The 19,444-nt window shown below is 41.7% G+C and overlaps 1 protein-coding gene across 1 annotated transcript in view; it reads left to right on the forward strand.

The window, feature by feature from the left end:
- The window catches only part of SLC26A6 (solute carrier family 26 member 6), a 29,603-nt gene extending 15,675 nt beyond the window's left edge, over positions 1–13,928 (forward strand). The window contains exons 13-21 of the mRNA XM_054978761.1: positions 707–813; positions 1,759–1,828; positions 3,418–3,510; positions 4,592–4,684; positions 6,356–6,442; positions 7,780–7,995; positions 8,810–8,864; positions 9,347–9,472; positions 10,940–13,928. Of these exons, the coding sequence (XP_054834736.1) occupies positions 707–813; positions 1,759–1,828; positions 3,418–3,510; positions 4,592–4,684; positions 6,356–6,442; positions 7,780–7,995; positions 8,810–8,864; positions 9,347–9,472; positions 10,940–10,956 (864 nt within the window). The 3' untranslated portion in view covers positions 10,957–13,928. The remainder of the gene's footprint in view (positions 1–706; positions 814–1,758; positions 1,829–3,417; positions 3,511–4,591; positions 4,685–6,355; positions 6,443–7,779; positions 7,996–8,809; positions 8,865–9,346; positions 9,473–10,939) is intronic.
- Positions 13,929–19,444: the final 5,516 nt, after the last annotated feature.

Here is a 19,444-nt window from a genome sequence, read left to right on the forward strand (position 1 = left end):
GGAAATGACCATAGAACCAACATGATTTTTGTATAGGTACGGGAATTTGTTGTTGTTGAGGGAAGCATTCAAATATATCAGATCTCTGCTGTTTTGGTTGGTAAATAATTTGGATTTACTGGAATATTTTCCAGATATCTGGTTTGTTATTCCAGAGTCTGATTTGCCCACTGCCCAAGGAAACACCAGTACCAGCATTGTTGCCATAACCTAAAGGCTTTGTGCTTGCTTTTGTCTTCAAAGTCCAGTGGGGAAGGCCCTGTTCCTAAGCCACAGTCTGTGAAAAAGCCTTCAAATCCTCCTGTGTGTGTCCTGCATCCAGAGTCCCCATACAGCAGATATGAATTATAGTGGGAGCAGCACAGCCCTGTACAGAAACCAGGCAGCTAGGGCCTCTGCATCTGCATCGTGCAGATCAGACCCTCTTTTGCTCCTTGGATGGTTACTTAAGTTTGGCGGGGAGTGGGAGGATCCAAACTGTACTATGCAGGCCACAGTTCAGGCCTCTGATATGCACGGAGGGCCCAAGCGCATACACACGCAGGCCTCTGGCAGCCCTGGTGTAACCGGTAGCTAATCTAGCTCAAGATATACCTGGACTGTGATTCGGGGTTTTTTCTTCAAATCTGGTGCTGACTTCTGGATTTTTCTGGCATTTTATTGTAACCATGCTTATCATCTTCTCTGTCTATTTTCTTTTCCTCAGCTGATCTGGCTTGTAACCTTTGTAGCCACCCTTTTGCTAAACCTTGACATGGGGCTGGGGGTCGCTGTGGCCTTTTCACTTCTCACTGTCATCTTCCGGACCCAGATGTGAGTATTCCTTTAGCTGCAGAGGGAAGAAAATGCTTTGATCATTGCTGTCAGCTGAGCAAGCCTATGTGAACAAATGGGCAGGCAGAGAATGCTCCATAGCTAGGAAAGAATGGGAACATCTAGGTGCTATTGAGTCCAAAGTTCTGCTGCAAACATTGAGAAATTAACTGCCTCTTCAAGCATCAAAGCTCTATATCCAATTCTTAGAACTGGTGTAAGTGTGGGAGAGCAACACAGCTAGATGAAGGAGCCTGCACAGAATGTCCTGCACTGGATGATCATGCAGTGCAGCAATGGTGTGATTGGGTTTCCATATAATCCCATTCCAAGAAAACACCCCTTGCATCTTTTTTTTTTAGTGTCCACCCATTTACTAGCTTTACTAGTCACATAAAACAGAACAACTAAGATATGTTAGGAAGGACTTCAGGTTGTGCTCTCCCCACAATTGGGAATACACCTTCATGTGCCTTTATTACTCTCAAGAAAACTAACCTTCATTAATTCTTATCTCAAAGGATAAATTACTTACACGAGTTACTGTCTCATGCGGGGATGCTTGATCCTCTGTCACCTTAGAAAGCATACCTCTATGGGACATTTTGATGCATGGAAAGCATGCCATTGTTTCCTGGTCATAAGGCTTGGTTCACATGGAAGTTCTGATCTATCCCATCATTATTATCAAGTAAGCCCATCAACACAGAACATCGTCATCAGTATGAATAGATCATGATATTGCATTATGTCAGTATGTGTGTTTTTAAGTCTGTGTTACTTATTCCTAAGCTGTGATCTGAATGTAACATCACACCAACACAAATGGTATATTGTTGGTAGGCTTCTTACAGTTTGAAATAAAGGAGAGTAACCATTTTGCTTGCTAATAAGGCTGAGGGAACCTTTGCTAATAACCCTTTGTCTTTTTCTGTCTTTCCTAAGGGCCCACTATTCCATCCTGGGGCAAGTGTCAAAGACAGGCATTTACAAAGACCTGGCTGAGTATGACAAGGTAAAGGTGTGATATGAAAATGACTGAGGGAGATAACTGTGGAGAAAATGGTATATAAAATGGTGCTTTTAAATTGACTCCGGCAAAAGAAAAGTACTTTCCTCTTGTGGGGCCAAGCCAGGAGAGAGTCCTTAACGGTGGCAGCATCAACAACAAAAGATTTTAAATCTTCCTCTGATAGTCACTGTCTATCCTCCTTATGGGCAGCATATTCCTTCAAAACTATTAGAAATCCAGATACTCAGCCACCCCCAAATTATGCCATGAATCAAAAGCTTTCCTATCAATTATAACAGTTGCTACTTCTTTATTGTTAAATTTCTGTCTGTCCCACCATCTCTCCAAGAAGCTGAGGATGATACCTGGGACCTCTTATCATTGTTAATCCATAAAGATCTTATGGCTAGACTGCCAGAGGCCTGGATAAAAAACAAATCCATTTTGATATTAAGGGGTGGGGGCTGGAAACTGGCAAGAATTTCCCTAAACACTCTAAAAAGGAAGTAACCCACCGGTCGGAACACTGTATGGAATACACTAATAGTAGACCTTCTGTCTCAAGCCTGACTGTGCCCCCCCCAAAAAAAACCCCTCTCCTCAGCTTGATCCAGTCAAGCTCCTAGGCAGAACTTCCAGCCCTGTCACAGCTTGATTAAATCTCAGTGACATTTCAAATTCATTTAATAACTTAGTTACCAGTTTCATTTTATAGCCCAGTCACTAATTCCATCATCCATCATCCAAGCTCACCTCATGGGAAAACTTTAGCAGACATTTTTAAACTCATGAATAAGATTTCAAGTATCTAAGTATAATCCCATTCCAGTGAATCCATCACCTCCCAATTAAAATAATTACCCTCTAGACCTCCTACCTTTGTAACCGATTTTTGGACCCAAGCCTACTTCCCCAACCTTATGGTTGTTTTACTTCTTGGACCTCAAATCACTGAATTTTCCCTTCCTTTGAACCCTGGGACTTTACCTTTGGACCTGCTTTTCATCACCCACCCCTGTATGTTCTTTTCGGGAATAGACTTGTATGCTTTCTTTCTCCCCTTTATTCCCCCCAAACACTGGCCCCAAGCTTGCCTTACTGCTAGCTGGTCCCCTTTTCTCTGGATTTCCCCCCAACAGACAATAGCTCATAGGTAAGTAGACTTATTCAAAGGTGTTATTGTATACAATGGTTTTACTGTCTAATTTTGCTATTCTTGCCATTCTATTTTCCATTCAGTATCTTGTTTGGGAAATTAAGATTTTTCTCATTTAAGACCTATTTTCTCCCTTATTCTTTTGGAGTGCTGCCCCAAATTAAGACCCTGATATACACAGGCAGAAAACTCCAAAGTTTATTGTCCAGGTGACAAGTGTTGGGTCTTGCATGTGTAAATGATGCTTTGCATGTTATAACCCCTGCATGGGTACCTATTTGTATAACAAGGATGGGATTCTACCAGAATATGAAGAGAGAGTGTGTGGTTTGCCCATGCTCGCTCAAATGAACTTCATAAGTGAATCGGGATCTATCCCCAGATCTCCCAGTTTAAGACAACACCACACTAACTCCTCTTTATATTTTGCTTCCAGGCTGAGGAAATCCCAGGTGTGACAATTTTTCGCTCCTCTGCCACAGTTTATTTTGCTAACGCTGAACTGTATATAGGAGCACTAAAGAAGAAGGTGAGAAAGTCAAGAAGCCTCTTAAGAAACCTTCATTTGTTGTGTCATCACTTCTAAAATGTATTTAGGCTTTATTCCTTTTGGAAGAAATAGATAAATAGTCATTTAACTGACTGATGATCTCCCAACAGTGCAGTTTTCTTGCTATATGAACATAGGGCTAAATTATGATGCTGCAGATAGACAGATGTATTTTATTGCAGAAAGCAGCAATGGGGGGATATGGAAGGGGTTGTTAACTCTCCTTCTACTCCATGTATTGTTGTCCTAATTGGAAATGATCCTTCCCATAGGATGCCTTGGACTCTTGTAAGGAAAAGAAGCAGTACTCATATTGTGTAGTTGTCTCTTTTTAGCCCTCTTCCCCCCCTCCCCCACCAGAGGCTAAAAGCAACTGAGAGAAGAGTTGAATGTAACCCCACCCCACCCCCTTCAGAGCTGGGTCCCAGCTGAGATTCCCCCCTACGAGCCACAGCTGCTTTTTGCATCTAAAATATGGTCTTAGGTGTACTTTTGAGTTATTTTTTATTTTAAAAGGTAAGGGCTGGGATACAAACCTACTGCTTCACAGAGAGGGTCTTGCACCAAGATATCTTGAGCCTAATGGGGTTAGCAAGGCCATCCTTTTCATAGTCTTTGAACTATGTTTCTTCAAGCAGCACTGAACAGTCTTACTTTCAACAATCAGTATTATGCTTGTCTTTCCGCCCCTATGAGGCTTAAAATAATCAGGGCTGGTGGGTATTTTTGATCAGGTCATTTTTAATCAGGGAAACAATGCAGGAGCAAAGAGTTAAACCCTTCCTTTCCTCAGCCCAGTGGCCTTTATTTGTATTGACTTCAACTAAGGTTGCTTTTTCTTGCCAAATTACATGCCTGAGGATCTTTCTAGATCTAGTTTCTGGTCCTCAATGTCATATGCTGTTTGGCCAAAGGTCAAAGCCAAAAGGGTGCCTGTAGATCCATCTCTTGGTATCATTAATATCATGCTCAAGGAGTGCATAGAAAGCACATCGGGAACATTGTTACAGTTTTTGAAAGCCAAGAGCTTCTGTAACATAAGCAGCTGTCTGTTTTGTAGTGTGGTATTGATGTGGATAACCTCATTAAAAGGAAGAAGAAAGCCCTGAAGAAAGAGAAAAAGAAAGCCAAGAAAGAAGCCAAGAAGAATAAGGTAGATCCTATCTAGCATCTAGTGATGTTTTTATTCATCCTTTGTATCATTCGTTTTCTTATTTAAGTCCTGTGCAGATTCCTCGGCCTGTGACCTACATTTCATTCTTTATAATTGCAGGAATTTTATACCACTTTTCAGCAAAGTTTCGGAGTGGTAAACAAATTCTTTAAAGTCATGGGAGTTCTAAAAATTCTAGAAACACCTGGAACAAAGTCACAAATCAAAATTAAAGAATCAAACAATGAAAAAATAGGGCACAACACAATCAGAGATATTTAGCTATCTCCTCATGATATGTGAATCAACCACCCACCAAAAGCCAACTAACACAAGCAGTTGGGTCACAGGACTAGTATTATATGTTGTGTCTGACAAGTCCCACTAAGTTAGGACTCTGGCGGCTGCATTTTGCAGCATTTTCAAACCATCCTCAGGAGCAGCCCTATGTACAGTGAGGCACAATAGTCTAATCAATATGTGTATTGTGCGAGAATTGAACCCCGCCTTGTCCCAGTTTTTCCCCACTGACATGCTTTCTACTTGGCTGCCCATCCCCATCTCATAGAATATATTGATGGGGTTGAGTGATATGGGCTGCTGCCTGAATTGTATGTTGCCTGAATTTTATGTTGTTAATGTGATTTTATTGTTGAATATATTTATATGATGTGATCTGCTCTGAGCTCACTTGAGTGGAGAGCGGATTATAAATCTAACAAACGAACAAACAAATAAAAGGATATACAATTCATTTCCATGTGGGGCTCCTATTCTGTACAAGGCCTAACAATGTGAATGCTAAATCATTGATAAATAATATGTACATCAACATCCTAGAACAATTTCTGTAGCATATGAAAGTACCTCAGAAAAGACTCTTTAGAGCCCTGTGCAGCTCAGCATTGGGCAATTTAGTAGGCTGACATAAAATATGAATAACTTGCTGCTGGCCACAGATTCCAGGGAAAGTTTGGTTCAAACTATAATGACAATATAGTAAATATTTTGAAGAAAGAAATTCTCCTGCTCTGAGACAAAGAGATCTGAGAGAAAGTAAATTTTCCTATACATAGCACCACTGAGTACCTCCTATGCTGTTTGCAAATACATGTGAACGTTGTTGATATAGGAAGTGGCATCCATTCTGCTCCAGGAGAGAAAAACAAAAAGGTCTTTTGATATCATGTGTGAAACCACCGTTTTAAACAGCCATGTATATCCAACAAAATGTGAACATAATTCCTCTCCATCTTAGCTTCTATAAATGGAAGGATTATTAGACAGGCAGTAGCACTGCACATGCCATGATATTTGTGCAATCATGAGTGCTAGCCATTTACTGCAATTTCATATGGTTGTTAAAATGCATAATTAACAGGTGTGCAAACACAGATCACAGTTGCAGTCCTTGTACTACGTCTTGCATAAGTCAATATAGCCATTTGGATATATTGAATGTTTCTTTGTACAACAGTGTACCACAAATTTTTTAAAATGCTTCCACTAATGTAAGGGCAATTACTTGTGGTAATGGACCACTGGATACTAGCCATGGGTAGCAAGACAATCTGTATTTCTTTCTCCTGTTACTGTATCTTTTAAAATATCACGTGAAAGAACAAGCATGGGTTCCTTTTAACTTGTGTTATGCTCTTGTTTTGATAACAGAAAATAGCTCCTGAGGCCAAAAATGGATGTGACTCTGGGAACAACAATCTTGGCTTTGATGGTATGGACATGGAGGCAAAGTCACAGGTATTTATCAAACTGTACAGTAAAAACAGAAGCTGTAGTCAATTGTCAGGGCATCCAACAAGATAACCTATCAGAGTAAAATACTCAAATATTACTGGGGATGGTTATTATATTTTTACCACCAGTGGGTACCATATAATTTTTTGTCTCGGGCATTGAACCACTTTTGGCTGTTTCTGAGGAAAAACACCTCATACTTTCCCTGTCATTAATTACTGCATCTGTTTATCACAGCCATGACAAAACTGAAGATGGGAATAGGGTGAACGGTTGATCAGGCTCCCTATTCTTAATTTCTCTGTGTTTTGTTTGATTTTCTGCATTTTTCACAGAGAAGAGATACCGATGCTTTCATTGCAGGGACAGTTTGTGCAGCTGTTTACCAGACACATACATTGCTCCTCAAGAAGAAAAATACAATGTCTGGAGGCAGCCCCTCCAGACATCCCAGACTCAGCACCCCTACCACCCAACCAAGGCCATTCTCCTGAACTCACCAGCAGGCTCCAATGAAGGGCCAACCTGCAGAAGCCAGCAACCAACTACCCCACCTGCGGCACCTGCCACCAGTCAGGCGACACATCGACAACCTCCTCATGAGGCAGCCAAGCTGCCTGGTCATGAGGCTACCTCATGGCCACGTCATGGGCTCTCCTAGAAGCCAGTGTTAGAGCCAGGCTCTTTTATGGCTGTGGAGGCCATGCAGGGCAGCTGGGTTGGCCAGAGCAGAGCCTTCCCAGCTCCCAGGTGCACTTTGAAGGTCTGCCAATGCCAGAAGTAGCTGGAGGTGGAAACAGGCCAAGCCAGGGGTGGGGCTACCCCCAGGTGGTTCTCCAACTGCTGGCCCTTGGATTGGCCCACATATTGAGAATGGACATAGAATAGTGGGGTTGGGGGAGAGGGAAAAAAGGAGGTGACTAAACAGGCCAGGGAGGGAAGAGAGGAGCTGCGCAGAAGTCCAGAGAGAGGGAGAATGGAACACAGACTTCCAGGAAGCAGTGGTGGCTTGGGGGGGGGGGTAACCCCACCCCAATCCTCTTGATCTGAGGCCTGGGAATCCCCCTGGGGAAGGGTTGATAGGACAGTGGACAACTGCAAGGAGGATGCTGCAACACATGAGAGCTTACAAACAAATTACTGTACTCCAGATTGAGGTGTGAAAGCCTCTCATATTGTACATTGATAGAAGAGATGAAGACCAACATTATCTCCACAAGAAATAGACCTATGCTCCAGCCCTCTGTCCATCTCCTGGGATATCCTGGGAGCAGAGAGGAAAGCCCTTTTATCAGTTAACTGTCACATCTTGGACAACATCTTTTTTTCCTTTCTTACAGGAGCCCAGTGACGACTGGAAAGGCAGTGACATAACACTGCCTGAGCCTAATGGAAGTGTGAAGGATTTGGAGTCCCAAGTCAACATCCAGCCACAACCCTGTTACAAGCCCACCTTGGAATCCCTGGGGCTGGAAAAGCCTCCTCTTCACACACTCATCCTTGATTTCACTCCTGTCAACTTTGTAGACACTGTCTGTATAAAGACCTTAAAAAATGTAAGGGGCAAGAAGAAAGAACCACTCATGACAAAATTGCTCCAAAAGGAAATCAAAAATAAAAGTTGTCAGTTTGTTACAGGGTAGAACTTTGTAGAGGAAAAGCTTTCAGATGCCCAGAGCTCACTGTTGTGTCAGTGCTATTACTGATATGTCTGATATGTCTCCAAGAAGGGTGTCTGCCCCTTTGTGACAGTGACCTCATAGGAATGGCTGACCAACTTATCTGTGTCCTCTCACTGGCTCCATCTGTCTGCTAAGTTCCACTCTTTAACCTCATCTGTAATGGAAATTACTGGCACTTTCATACTTCATTGAGCCAAGATGGTCAGATAGAAACATGGCATCTTTCCTCAGCTTTTCTTAGGCAGAAAATGGAAAGACAGTATGATACAATGGTGGGACTAGAACTGGGGAGACCAAGGTTCACATCCCTGCTCAGCTATGCAGCTCACAGGAAAACCTTGGGCCAGTCACTCTCTCTCTCCACCTAACCTACCTCAGAGGGTTGTTATGAGAATAAAATGGAAGAGAATCATGATGAACGCTGCCTTGAGCTCCATGAAGGAAGAGCTGAATGAAAGTACAAAGATAGATGGACAGACAGACAGATAGGTAGATAGATATGCACTGGACATCACCTACTCAGGTAATTTCTGGTTTCAAAGAACAGATGGATCATAGAATCTGTGGGGATAATGTGAGTGTTATAGGAAAACTGTCTTCATTCTTTTTTTCTTTGACTGGATGGGCAAGAAAATTCTCTTAAGTTTCTGCAGAGTTTCTTGAACCAGCTGTTTGTTATCTTTGGCAGATATTTAGAGATTTCCGGGAGATTGAAGTGGACGTGTTTCTTGTGGGTTGCCATGGTAAGGAGGCCTGGAAAGTCACATTTAGACAAGCTGCAATAAACAAGCCATTACCTGAGAATGTCCGTTACCTCAATAATATCTCACTGCCTTTTGGGTCAGAGCCTGGTCCTTCTTGCCGGTTTCTTTTCAAATTGATCTTCTTTTTTGTCACCCTTAGTAGCATTATCTGTTATGTTATCAAGCTTTTAAAATTTACTGTTGATAACACATAGAGTCAGTGAGTAATGCCACATAGGCTCATATTTATGGTTGCCAACCTCCAGGTGGGGCCTGGAGATCTCCCAGCATTACAATCTATCTCCAGACAAAATCCTTTGTCTGATCCAGCAAGAAAATTCCTTAGGTCAGAGGAAATGTATTTCATAGATGGATTTTGGCCCTTCTTAGTTTCCCTAGCCAGGGGTGGAGGCTCAGAATCAGCATGTCAGCCGGCATGTGAAAACATTTTGGTCAGTGGTTGTGATCTGTTCTTTCCACAGCTCCAGTCATGACACAGCTGGAAAGAGGCAACTTCTTCAATGAAATCATCACTAAGCATCACCTTTTTGCATCAGTGCATGATGCTGTTACCTATGTCACTAGGAACCGGGGAGAAAACTGCCACAGTAAGCAGTCTGCTTTTTTTTTTCATTTACTGAAAATTATACTCCTGAATAATCTTTTGATTTCATACATATTTGTCTGAGTTTCTTATTGTCGTTTCCAAGCCAGACATTCATTTTCAAACCTCACTATTCAAGTATTGTTCCTCTATAACAGGTTCAGTGAGTCTCTTTATTGCATCACAAGTGTAATTTACAGTGCAATCCTAAACAGAGTTATACTCTTCTAAATCCATTGAATTCAGTGAGTTTAGAAAGCTATAAACGATCTGTTTAGGATTGCATTGTTAGCCTTCCCTGCACTGTAGGCCCAGTACACTCTCCATATTCCAGCCCCCAAAAGGCGTCCCCTACTTTATGTGCTAAGAAGGTTCCCCCCATCAATGCCAAGCCACTGCATGCTCTCCAGAACATATATTAGGATCAGATGCCTTTGTTTAAACTACTCTGCAGCTGGAATACTAGTATAATGGCTGAGATGCAAATCAGTAAAGTACCCAAATTCAAATGTGACCTCTGCTGTGAATTTACTAGGTTGCCTTAAGGAAGCGACTCATTCTCAGCCTTTAACCGTTCCCCATTTCCTCACTTACAGAATTCTTGCAAGGACTGCTATACCAGTAACTATACAACTATTTATTTATGTATTAAATATGCATCCAGTCCTTCTACAAGGTACTCATGGTAACTTGTAACATAAAAAACAGAATAATATATGAAAATAATAAATATAAACAATATGTAATTTATTTAATATATTTTTACCCATCCCTACTTCCAAGAAGCATGGGGCAGCATGCATGGTTCTTTGGTCCTTCATTTTATCCTAACAACAATCCTGTGTGGTAGGTTAGGCTGAGAGTCTGTGACTAACCCTAGATTTCTCACGAGCTTCACAGCAGAGTGGGGATTTGAATCTGGATCTCCCAGATCGTAGACCCCTACACTGGCACAATAAAAATTATAATAACAAAACCAAATATATCAGCAGAAAAAAGCAACAATGATCAGAAAATACCACCACCCCAGAATTTTAATAACAATAACACTAATAGTAATATCCAATTTTTGTCTATAAGATCCAACTGCACTATTAAAAGTGATAAAACTACAGAAAAAAGCCTGACAGAGAATCAACCTACTGGTATTTTTATCCAGTCAAAATTTGTAGGTTTCATTTTTCTCCCAAGCAGCAAACAATGATGTGATACACACAGGGACGACACTGTGAACAGAGGAGACCCTTATTCATCCAGTTTAAGACATGTACTTTGGGTGAATCTTGGCAATTCCTCTGATGGACATAAGGAAGATTATTACTGAACACGTTCTGGCAGACTGGCAGACTATATCCAAACTATCAAGAGATATGTGCACTTTAGATGGTGAACAGGAAACCAACGGGATGTTCAATTGATTTGAAGTATGTTCAGAAGCAACCAAAACTATTGGGTTTTTTTTTCTTCATAGGACTTGTTCAACACTAAAATGTAACCAGTGAATCAACCTCTCTGTGTCTCTCACAGAAGAGCAGGAGCCTGGCATGTTTTTAGGTGACTGACTGAATGGCTGTTTTTGCTGGTAAAAGTGAATAACATGGGATTCTTTATCACTGTGAATCTGCTGAAGAAAGAAGCCATCTAATCAAGTGCCTGAGAAACTGGGGAGGTTGGAGGTTTGGCCTGTAGAAGCTTGATCAAACTTTGGAAGAATTGTGAATCTGGACTTTTGAGTGATAACTTCTAGTCCTCTGAACCAACTACAGGCACCACAATTCCTGCCAAGGGGGGAAAAAAACCCTTTCAGATACTGGATATGTTTCACTTGTTGCTGGGGATGTGTTTTTGCAGTCAATAAAAAAACTTTACTATACAAAAATTGCTGTACATGGCAGAAATGGATAAAATGATGAGAAAGTTGAGAGAACAGAATCCAGAAGAATTTCTTAATGACTGGGGTAAACTAAAACAGTATTTGGAAAAGAAGTGGGACGTAAAGGGACAATTATGGTTGTTAGATAACTATTAATTTTGCAGAAAGGAGGAGATACTGATCTTTACAAGAGAAGAGAGGAGATAAGTTAGAAACATAATGTAACTGATAGTTTGATGTTAAGTTTTGTTTAATCTAATATATATTATCTATTTTACTAGTGTGTTAAGATAGTTAAGAATAGAAAAGGGGATATAAGTAGTAGATTTAGATAGCGGGTTGGAAAACTGTTGGAAGTCTTAGATTAAGGGGGGAGGGGAAAGGGTGGGAGAATATGGAAGTGAGGGTCTTAATTGAAAATCTGTAATATTAATTTTTACTCACCCAATAAAATTGTTTTATAAAATAAAAAGACTTTACTGGGGCAACTTGCCTACGTGCATGAAAATCTCTGTTGCACAGTAAAGGCAGAAAATCAACTTGGATTTCTCTGCGAACATCTATTCATATTTTTTCCTTCTCTCTTGGATTGGTATTTAAAATCATATCCTAGAATGTAAGGTGTTGACTTGAGTTGTATTTTCATGCCTGTTTTCATTGACAGAAATGTTTTTGTTTCATGCTGCAATGAATGGGAAGTTGTTTGCCTGAGGAAAATACACACATACCTGGGAACTCTTTCATTAAAGGCTTGAGTTGTATTCAGGGAGGAAGGCAGTCACGTATATGGTAATAGACGGGGGGTGGGGGGTTTGTTTCCTACATTTGGAGTTTCCCAAAAGTTGTTGGGTCACCTCACATCCAAGTAGTTAGGGAACTAAGCCCCCTTGGTCACTTCTCAGCTCAGAGAAAGAGGCAAGGGTGATCCCGAGGGTGAAGCCAATGTTATATGACAAATGCCACTTACTGAAGCACTGTATAGGAAGTGAGAATAGGAGCTGTTATCTAGCTGTTGTGAAAACCAAAATGCTTATAGTATGTACTGAAGTAATTAATGTTTGGAATTTTGATCCTCAAAAGGTTTCTTGAGCAAGCACCTGACAAAATGAATTGTATGTGTACTTAGAATGCTTGAATTATTGAAATCATACATCTGAATTCCTTGCTGTGGCAGGGCTGAGCAGCTCCTGTGTGGCCTGGAGCACCGAAGCCTGTAACATGCTAGGCAAAGGTCTAGGTTCCATACATCCTATTCCACTAAGAATGCACTGGACTCAAAAATCAGTTCAGTGACCAGCATTAATCAAAGCTTTATGCTGTTGAGGCATGGAAGTGGTTGACAGCGCCCTTCCTACCACATGTCCCACAAATTCCTCTCGCTACTCTATCAGCCACTCCTAAGAGCATCTTGCCATTGCTTTTAAAGTTTGTCTCAACAGCAGCCTGGCCCAGTTGCCTTGCAGCCCCATCCTCTCTCAGTTGCTGCTGATCTCTGCCAGCGCTGCTCGTGCCTGGGATCATCAGCTAAAAGCTCCTCCAACTGATGTGTGCTCTGCCCTCCTACAGCCAGCTTCTCAATGCTTTATGCTGTTGACACCCTTTCCTTTCCACCAACATTTCTAGGCTCCCTGAAGGCTGCAGGCCTCCTGACCTTAAGTGGGTATAAGTCCCCATCACACTAGTTACTGCGCACAAAGTATTAATTTAGCAAGATGATTAACAACTGAAATAAGAACACACAAAACGTCCGATGAATTTTTGATTCATCTGAGTGCAGTTCTACTTTTTCTAAACACTGTCATATTCCACTATTTTTCCGAGTGGATGAGGAAAAATTAGGCAAGCTGCAAATAAGAAGAGATTTTATACAGGCAGAAAAAACCAAGACATGAGATAGCACTTCATATTATTTATTGTCAATACAATTCATGTTTCGGTCATGTAAAGAAATGCCATAAACCCCAGAATTTCCAGTCAAAGCTCACTGTAATTGCATTTATACTACAGGGTTGTGGTAAGGAAGCATCTTTCAGGGAAAAGACTAGTAGAGTGAGTCATTCCCCAGCCTCAGAGCAATCAACCCAAGGACATGTGAATGGCTCTGGCCTAGGGATAGCAGAGATAACAGCTCACACCTCACCTTGAGAGTAACCCGAGAATACAGAATCTAAATGATCAAAGTGTAGAGCGTATCTTCTCTCTTTGAAGATGAAGAGAAGGATCATCTACAAGGGGGTGAGCAAGGAGAGGTTATATATTTCCTGACTACATGGAAGAAGCAGTTACTTGCTCTTATTTTGTCTCAAGGTATGAAGGACTAAGTTTTTACCTTGGGAACTCAATCTTGAGTACATGAGGAACAATGGGAGAAGTCCTAACTCTGACAACGAAGGTAATGGAACTTTTCCAAGGCCTTGTACATCCAAGGAGAAGTATCTGTTCTTATTTAAAAATGTATTTGGAACAAGTCTAAAACAGGATTAGAAGGATTGAATTTATTCATTTTTCTTTTCATCGTTGCTTGGTTCTGCTGCATACAGAAGTTTTGTTTGTGCCTTGTTCTTTTATTAAACTTTTATAATTTGAATACTGGAAGTCTCATTTCTGTACCCATATAATGCCTCAGTCACGTTTACTAAAGGAGAAGTGGAGGGGGCAGGTTAAGCTTTCCATCCCCAAGTGTGTGAAAGAGTGCTGGAGTCCCAGTCCTCCCAGTGAGAGATGCTTGTATGATTGGGTGAGGTGATGGAAATACTGAGAGTTAAACCAGGAGAAAAGGGGTAAAGGGCATCAACAGGCAGTGACTTGGAATGGTCATGGAGCTTTTGAACTCCCCATGGACAGAAATGGGGCCTCAAGAAGACTTTCTCAACAGGTCATGTAGAGATTCCTGAAGTCCTAATTCCACAGAAGAGGAATTTGCTGATTACAAATAAGTATAGACAACTGTTGATATGTTGGCCTTGATGCATACAATACTCCCCATGCATCAGATGAAGAGAACTGTGGTTCTCGAAAGAGGGACAGGGTAAAAGCCGGAACGAGACGGAACAGGCCGGAACGGGCACTAAAGAAATGCCAGTGCCACAAAAAAGAGGGGGATGTGTTAGAGACACTCCAGAACAACATTTTAGAAATGAAAACTCTGGACTGGCACCCTTTAATTAACCGGTTCCATGCCAAAAAGCTCCCGGAACAGCACAAAACAGCCCGGAACGGGCACTAAAGAAAGGAGCCAGGGCATCCATTGTAGATGTCAGCACTCAAAAGGCAAGGATTGGTGGGGGGGGGGTTACCTCCCCCTGTCACATATGTGGAAGAGAACAGCTTCTCACATATGTGAAGGACAAAGTCTTTACATTCAGTAGACAAATGGCAGCTTTCTCCCTCCCTCCTCAACGGTATCTGAAGACAGCCCTGATCAGGTGAGCAAAGCTGCTGCGGTAGAACATAGAGGAAGAGGTTGTCCTACCGATATGCCAGGCCAAGGCCATGTCACAGTCAAGACCTTGAACTGAGTTTGATAACTGATGGTGGAGGCGGGGCGGGGGGCGTCGGTGGGAACGGCGCAGCCGCGACCCCCGGGGGCCCCCGGGGGCCGCCGGAGGCAGGGCGGGGGGCGTCGGCGGGAGCGGCACAGCCGCGACCCCCAGGGGCCCCCGGGGGCCCCCAGAGGCAGGGCGGGGGGCGTCGGCGGGAGCGGCGCAGCCACGACCCCCGGGGGCCGCCGGAGGCAGGGCGGGGGGCGTCGGCGGGAGCGGCGCAGCCGCGACCCCCAGGGGCCCCCGGGGGCCGCCGGAGGCAGGGCGGGGGGCGGCGGCGGGGGCGGGGGGCGGCGCAGCCACGACCCCCGGGGGCCCGGCTGTCTTTGTCTTTGTCTGGGGATGGGGATGGGGATGGGGGGATGGGGATGGGGATGGGGATGGGGATGGGGGATTTTATTTTTGGCAACCTCTTCTACATGCAAAACTTTTTTGGTACAAAGTTGTAATGCTATAAAATGGTAAAAATTTCATAAAATTGTAATTTTACTAACAATCCAACTCAAATAAGTTTATAGATAATTCAAACAGTATTGCTTCTATAATCATATTAGGCATAAATATTAAACATAACTTTTAAACATTAAGTAAAAAGTATTAAATACTCGGTAGAGATGGGTTGAAGGTTTTATCTTAAATCTTGAGCATTTTGAAACCTTCAAGTGAGAACTGAAAACACGTTTCTCTGTTTTAGAGAAACTGCTTTTCAGTACAAAATAAACGGGATGTATGTTTTTGTTGCACTCTCTCAACCAGGAGACAGACTCCTCCTAAGAGTTTAATGGCTTCTTTCATTAACAAACGCTAGTCGTTTTCATTACGTGAGGTATCAAAATATAAATGTTTATTTAAATAAAACATAGAAAAATAGAACAGATGAACACAACAAGAATTAAGTTTCCTAACATTTCTTAATGAAATCTAACTCAGTCAGATTAACGATGAAATGCATTCAAGTTACCGTAGCACATATTACAAGGGTAAGTTTCCTGCCTAGATCTTCATGAGATTTCTTTTGGCCAAAACCCTGATCTGCTATTTGGATTACCATTTTTATATATTATCTTATGCAGAAATCTAAGATCTTTTCATATGATAACAAAGATAAATATCAAACCAATCATAATTTAATTCTTTTTTACTATTTCCAATCATGTGACATTCTACCTAGCCAAAAGTACCACTATGCCCAGCTGCAAGATAAGAGATATGGATAGTAAAAATGACAAGAAAAGTTACATGACCAGATCATCCTTGGTCTCTGCTAACAATTACAGAACATGTATCTGATACTGTTCACTATTTTTAATTGGCTGTCAAAGATAAAGCACCAGCTATACACCATACTAGAAAAAGAACTACAGTGATGTTCATACAGCGTTATTTAGAATGCATATGTTTCACGAAGTATGTGTTCTAAACCATAATCAGCAGTCTACTGGTTTGAATCCCACTACTGACATGAGCTCAGTAGGTGGCCTTGGGTCAGCCACTCCTCTCAGCCCCAGCTCCATTGTGGGGATAAGAATAACACTAACTTGTTCACTGCTCTGGGTGAGGCACTAATATGTGTAGAAGAGCGGTATATAAGCACAGTTATTATTATTATTTATATTTCCATGACACCATCCCTTGACCTGTGAAATTAAGTATTTTGATAAATATGAAAGTGATACAAAATATAAATGCATTGCATAATGTGTGAGTGTACATATACAAACTTTAAAAATTGTATTGGATAATACCGCAAAGCATGATTACTGAGAAAGCTGCTTTCACTGCTTTCAGTGTGGAGAGCTGCTTGTAGATCAAAACAACCTGACGAGCTGTCTTCATGCAGAGTACACTTGATTCTCTTGGCTTTCAATTCTGCTTTCATTCAGCATGGGTAAATCAATGTGTCAGCAGTAAACATTTGTATCACTCCTCTCTGAATGACCTTTTAAATTTTACTGCCTATCGTGTCAAAGCAATTAAAATTAACAATACAGTTACTAAGCTGCTAAGATCAATTAATGGCTCTTAGGCTTTATCTATTGATCTAGTGACATCTTCAAAACCCACTGGTAACAGACTATACATACTTCTCTTCTATCCACAACATATACACAAGGATTGATTACATATTCTTATCTTCTAAATTACATATTTAAATGGCATATTCTTATCTCCTAAATTAATTAGTCAAACTCTTACATCAAGGATTGGTGACAAGTTGTGGACAGACTATGCTTGGACAGAATGTACACTGAGAATAAATGACATCAAACAAATTGGAAACTAAATAAATCACTTTTATTTAACAAATAAATTTCTTCTGAAGTCTCTTTAGAAATTAAACAATAGAAACAAACTATGTGGCATTCCTCAAATCCACATGTAGGATGCTATGGAAGTGGTACTTAGAGGGAAATTAATCTCCGTTGCCTCCTGTCATGAAGAGCAAAAAGAAAACATTAGAAATGAAATGATATCTAGAATAAGAAAACTAAAAGATGAACACAAAAAAGGCCACCCAATCTATAAACTTGCTTGCATGAAAATTAGAGGAAAAAACCTCCTCACATTCTATACAAGCTATTAAAGGCACCCGGGAAAAACTCAAACTAATTCTGTAAAATTAGCCGGTGTATTTGCTGAATACTACCAAACCATTTGTACCTCAGACAATCCTGACACTAATCATATTTTAAATTATTTATCATCACAGGAAATTTGGAAAAAAACCTCACAAGCACATAAACAATATCTGGACCAACCAGTCACAACAGAAGATGTTACAGTCACTATCAAATCCTTGAAAAAAATAACAAAGCTTCAGACAGGGATGGATTCCCTGCCAAATTTTTACAAAAAAATACATTCACCTACTTTCAACTCCACTAACTGCCACATGCAACTCTGTTATGTTAGGAGGTAGCATCCCTCTATCTTGGTCAGAGGCTGAAATAGTAGTTACTCCAAAAAAGGACAACCATATTACAAATACTAAATCTTCTCAACCAATACCCTTACTGAATCAAGACCAAAAGATCTTTACAAGCATATTTGCCAAAACATTGTCTAAATTTAAATAACCAACTACATTCACCTTGACCAGACAATACACGTAACACTTTAACTATAATTCATTTCTGTGAACCATACAAAACCCCTGCATTACTTCTGGCCTTTGATATAGAGAAGGCATTTGATTAAGTGGAAATACCATATCTAAAACTTTTACTTCAAAAAATGGGTTTTGGCGACCAATTCTAAAATGCCATTAATGCTCTTTATCTTTCTCCAAAAGCTACAGTTAGGACTAACAATGTACATTCAATAGATATCCATATAGCAAGGGGAACTAGACAAGGCTGTCCCCTTTCCCCATTTCTGTTTGCCATAACTATAGACAGGGCCAATGCTACCATTAGACCAACTAGGCAGCCGCCTTGGGCACAGACCTCAAGAGGGGCATAGTTTTAAACAGATTACTTTCTTGAAAAAAATGCAACTGAGAAAACCTATTGAGCACCCCCTAAATGGTCCTGTCCACAGACATCAAGCAGCTCAAAAGCTCACCGTAACTTTTTTATTTATTTATTTATTTATTTGATGTATACCCTGCCCTCCTCACAGATGGGCTAAGGGTGGCTAACAACATTTAAAAATACATTAAAATCACAGAAACATAAAATCAATCATATTTTTTTAAAAAATAATTAAAATAGTCCAGGAGCAGGCTATTTAAACAAATACTGGGAGTCCGTATACAGGCATGGCAGATGGCTGAGGGCAGCTCCGGAAGAAATGGTGGTCTTAGATGGAAGAAGAAGGACACTCGCTGGCACTCATCCAAAGGCCCAGCAGAACATCTCCATTTTACAAGCCCTGCAAAACTGTAACAGGTCCCACAGGGCCCAGATCTCCAGCGGGAGAGCATTCCACCAGGCCAGGGCCAGGGCAGAAAAAGCCCTCGCCCTGGTTGAGGCCAGATGGATGTCCTTTGGGCCAGGGACCACCAGGAGTTGCTTGTCTGCAGAGCGCAACACCCTGCAGGGGACGTAATGGAAGAGGCGGTCCCGCAGGTATGGAGGTCCCAGTCCATGAAGGGCTTTAAATACCAAGGTTAACACCTTGAACCAGATCTGGAACTCCACTGGAAGCCAGTGCAGCTGGCACAGCACATGATGAATGTGCGCTTGGATGGGCGTTCCGGTAAGGATGCGTGCCGCTGCATTCTGGATCAGCTGTAACTTCCGGGTCAGACCCAAGGGCAGTCCAGGATAGAGTGAGTTGCAGTAGTCTAGCCTGGAGGTGACCGTTGCATGGATTACTGTGGCCAGGTCCTGTGGTGAAAGATAGGGCACCAGTTGCCTGCCCTGTCGAAGATGAAAAAAGGCAGACCTGGCAACAGTCATGACCTGGGCCTCCATTGAAAGTGTAGCATCCAAGGTCACACCCAGACTCCTCACCATCAGGGAAGGTTTCAATTGTACCCCATCAACAGCTGGGAGCCGGTTCCCAGCTTGATTGCCCCATGATCCAGACACAGAACCTCTGTCTTCAGGGGATTCAA

This window comes from Eublepharis macularius, chromosome 4 (assembly GCF_028583425.1).
Source record: "Eublepharis macularius isolate TG4126 chromosome 4, MPM_Emac_v1.0, whole genome shotgun sequence".
Lineage (NCBI taxonomy): Eukaryota > Metazoa > Chordata > Lepidosauria > Squamata > Eublepharidae > Eublepharis > Eublepharis macularius.